This window comes from Hippopotamus amphibius, chromosome 3 (assembly GCF_030028045.1).
Source record: "Hippopotamus amphibius kiboko isolate mHipAmp2 chromosome 3, mHipAmp2.hap2, whole genome shotgun sequence".
Taxonomy (NCBI): domain Eukaryota; kingdom Metazoa; phylum Chordata; class Mammalia; order Artiodactyla; family Hippopotamidae; genus Hippopotamus; species Hippopotamus amphibius.
The window spans coordinates 107,701,473-107,703,107 of record NC_080188.1 but is presented as its reverse complement, the minus strand read 5'-3'; the positions used below and the strand labels follow the sequence as shown (position 1 = coordinate 107,703,107).

Here is a 1,635-nt window from a genome sequence, read left to right as displayed (position 1 = left end):
GAGACTGTTTACATGGTAGACCTCATAACATCAAAATGTTCTCAAGAAAAAAAGAAATGATATAAAGTCAAAAATGCAGGCTTTGTGAGAGAGATTCTGGGGAAAGCAACTTTCTTGTTGTTTGGTGCATCATCTCACAGATACACCCACTCATATATACCCCCAGTTAGAATACAGAAGTTTCATTAGTGTAGCTGAAGCAAGGAATTTGAGAAAATGAATGGAGTACTTGTGGGAGGAGATTCCAAAGCCTTATGTTCTGAAGACTTACTCTGTGTGAGGCCCTGCGGAGAAAACACTGTTGAGGAAGGCATCACAGTTTTTTAAAAAAAGCTTGTGATCATCTCAAATTCATTATTGATCATTTTGTTTGCAGCCTCTGACACCTAATCAACACCTTCAGAAGAACACATGGAAAATAGGAACAATGTGACTGAGTTTGTCCTCCTTGGGCTCACACAGAACCCTGAGATGCAAAAAGTTTTGTTTTTCCCGTTCCTACTCATCTACATTGTGACCATCGTGGGCAATCTGCTTATCATGGTGACCATCGCAGCCAGCAGATCACTGGGTTCCCCCATGTACTTATTTCTGGCTTCTTTATCATTTATAGATACTGCCTATTCTACTGCCATTGCTCCCAAAATGATCACTGACTTGCTTCATGAGAAAAAGACTATTTCCTTCCAATCTTGTATGACTCAAGTCTTTATAGATCACTTATTTGCTGGTGCTGAAGTCATTCTTCTGGTGGTGATGGCTTATGACCGATACGTAGCCATCTGTAAACCTCTTCATTATTTGGTCATCATGAATCAGCGGGTGTGTGTTCTCATGCTGCTGGTGGCCTGGACTGGAGGTTTTCTGCACTCACTGGTTCAATTTCTCTCTATTTACCAGCTCCCTTTCTGTGGCCCCAATGTCATTGACAACTTCCTGTGTGACATGTACCCCTTACTGAAACTTGCTTGCACCGATACCCACCTCATTGGACTTTCTATGATAGGTAATGGAGGGGCAATTTGCACTGTTGTCTTCTTCATTCTCTTAGTGTCCTATGGGGTCATATTACACTCCCTGAAGACTCATGGGTTGCAAGGGAATCCCAAGGCCTTCTACACCTGTGCATCCCATATGATGGTGGTCATTTTATTCTTTGTTCCCTGTATCTTCCTTTATGCCAGACCTAATGCCAAATTTCCCATTGATAAATCCATGATGGTGGTTTTAACTTTGATAACTCCCATGTTGAATCCCTTAATCTACACCCTCCGAAATGCAGAAATGAAAAATGCCATGAGGAAACTCTGGCATAAAAATGTGACCTCAGTTGGAAAAGGGGTGTATCCATCATGTAGGACATGATATTCATTCGTTTAGAGAACCAAGGAAAATTTAACTGTCAGTGATATTTAAAACATTGTTACCTTTAGATAATTTAGACTATTTATTCCAAAACAGCTATATAAATTAAACTTTATGTAAGTGGAATATTTTATAGTCCTTAGAGACCAATATAATTTCATAGGTTAATTTTTTATATATGTAATCATACTGTATTAAGATTCTTAAGTGTCAATATTTTTTTTGTTTATTTCATGTTCTTATTTGTGAGTTAATGGTAACTTCATGGTA

At 38.7% G+C, this 1,635-nt stretch overlaps 1 protein-coding gene across 1 annotated transcript; it reads left to right on the top strand.

Moving 5' to 3' along the window:
- Positions 1–329: 329 nt before the first annotated feature.
- On the top strand, positions 330–1,365 carry LOC130849741 (olfactory receptor 4A15-like). The gene has a single exon (XM_057728875.1). It carries the CDS (start codon positions 412–414, stop codon positions 1,363–1,365), a length of 954 nt encoding a protein of 317 aa, XP_057584858.1. The 5' UTR covers positions 330–411.
- Positions 1,366–1,635: the final 270 nt, after the last annotated feature.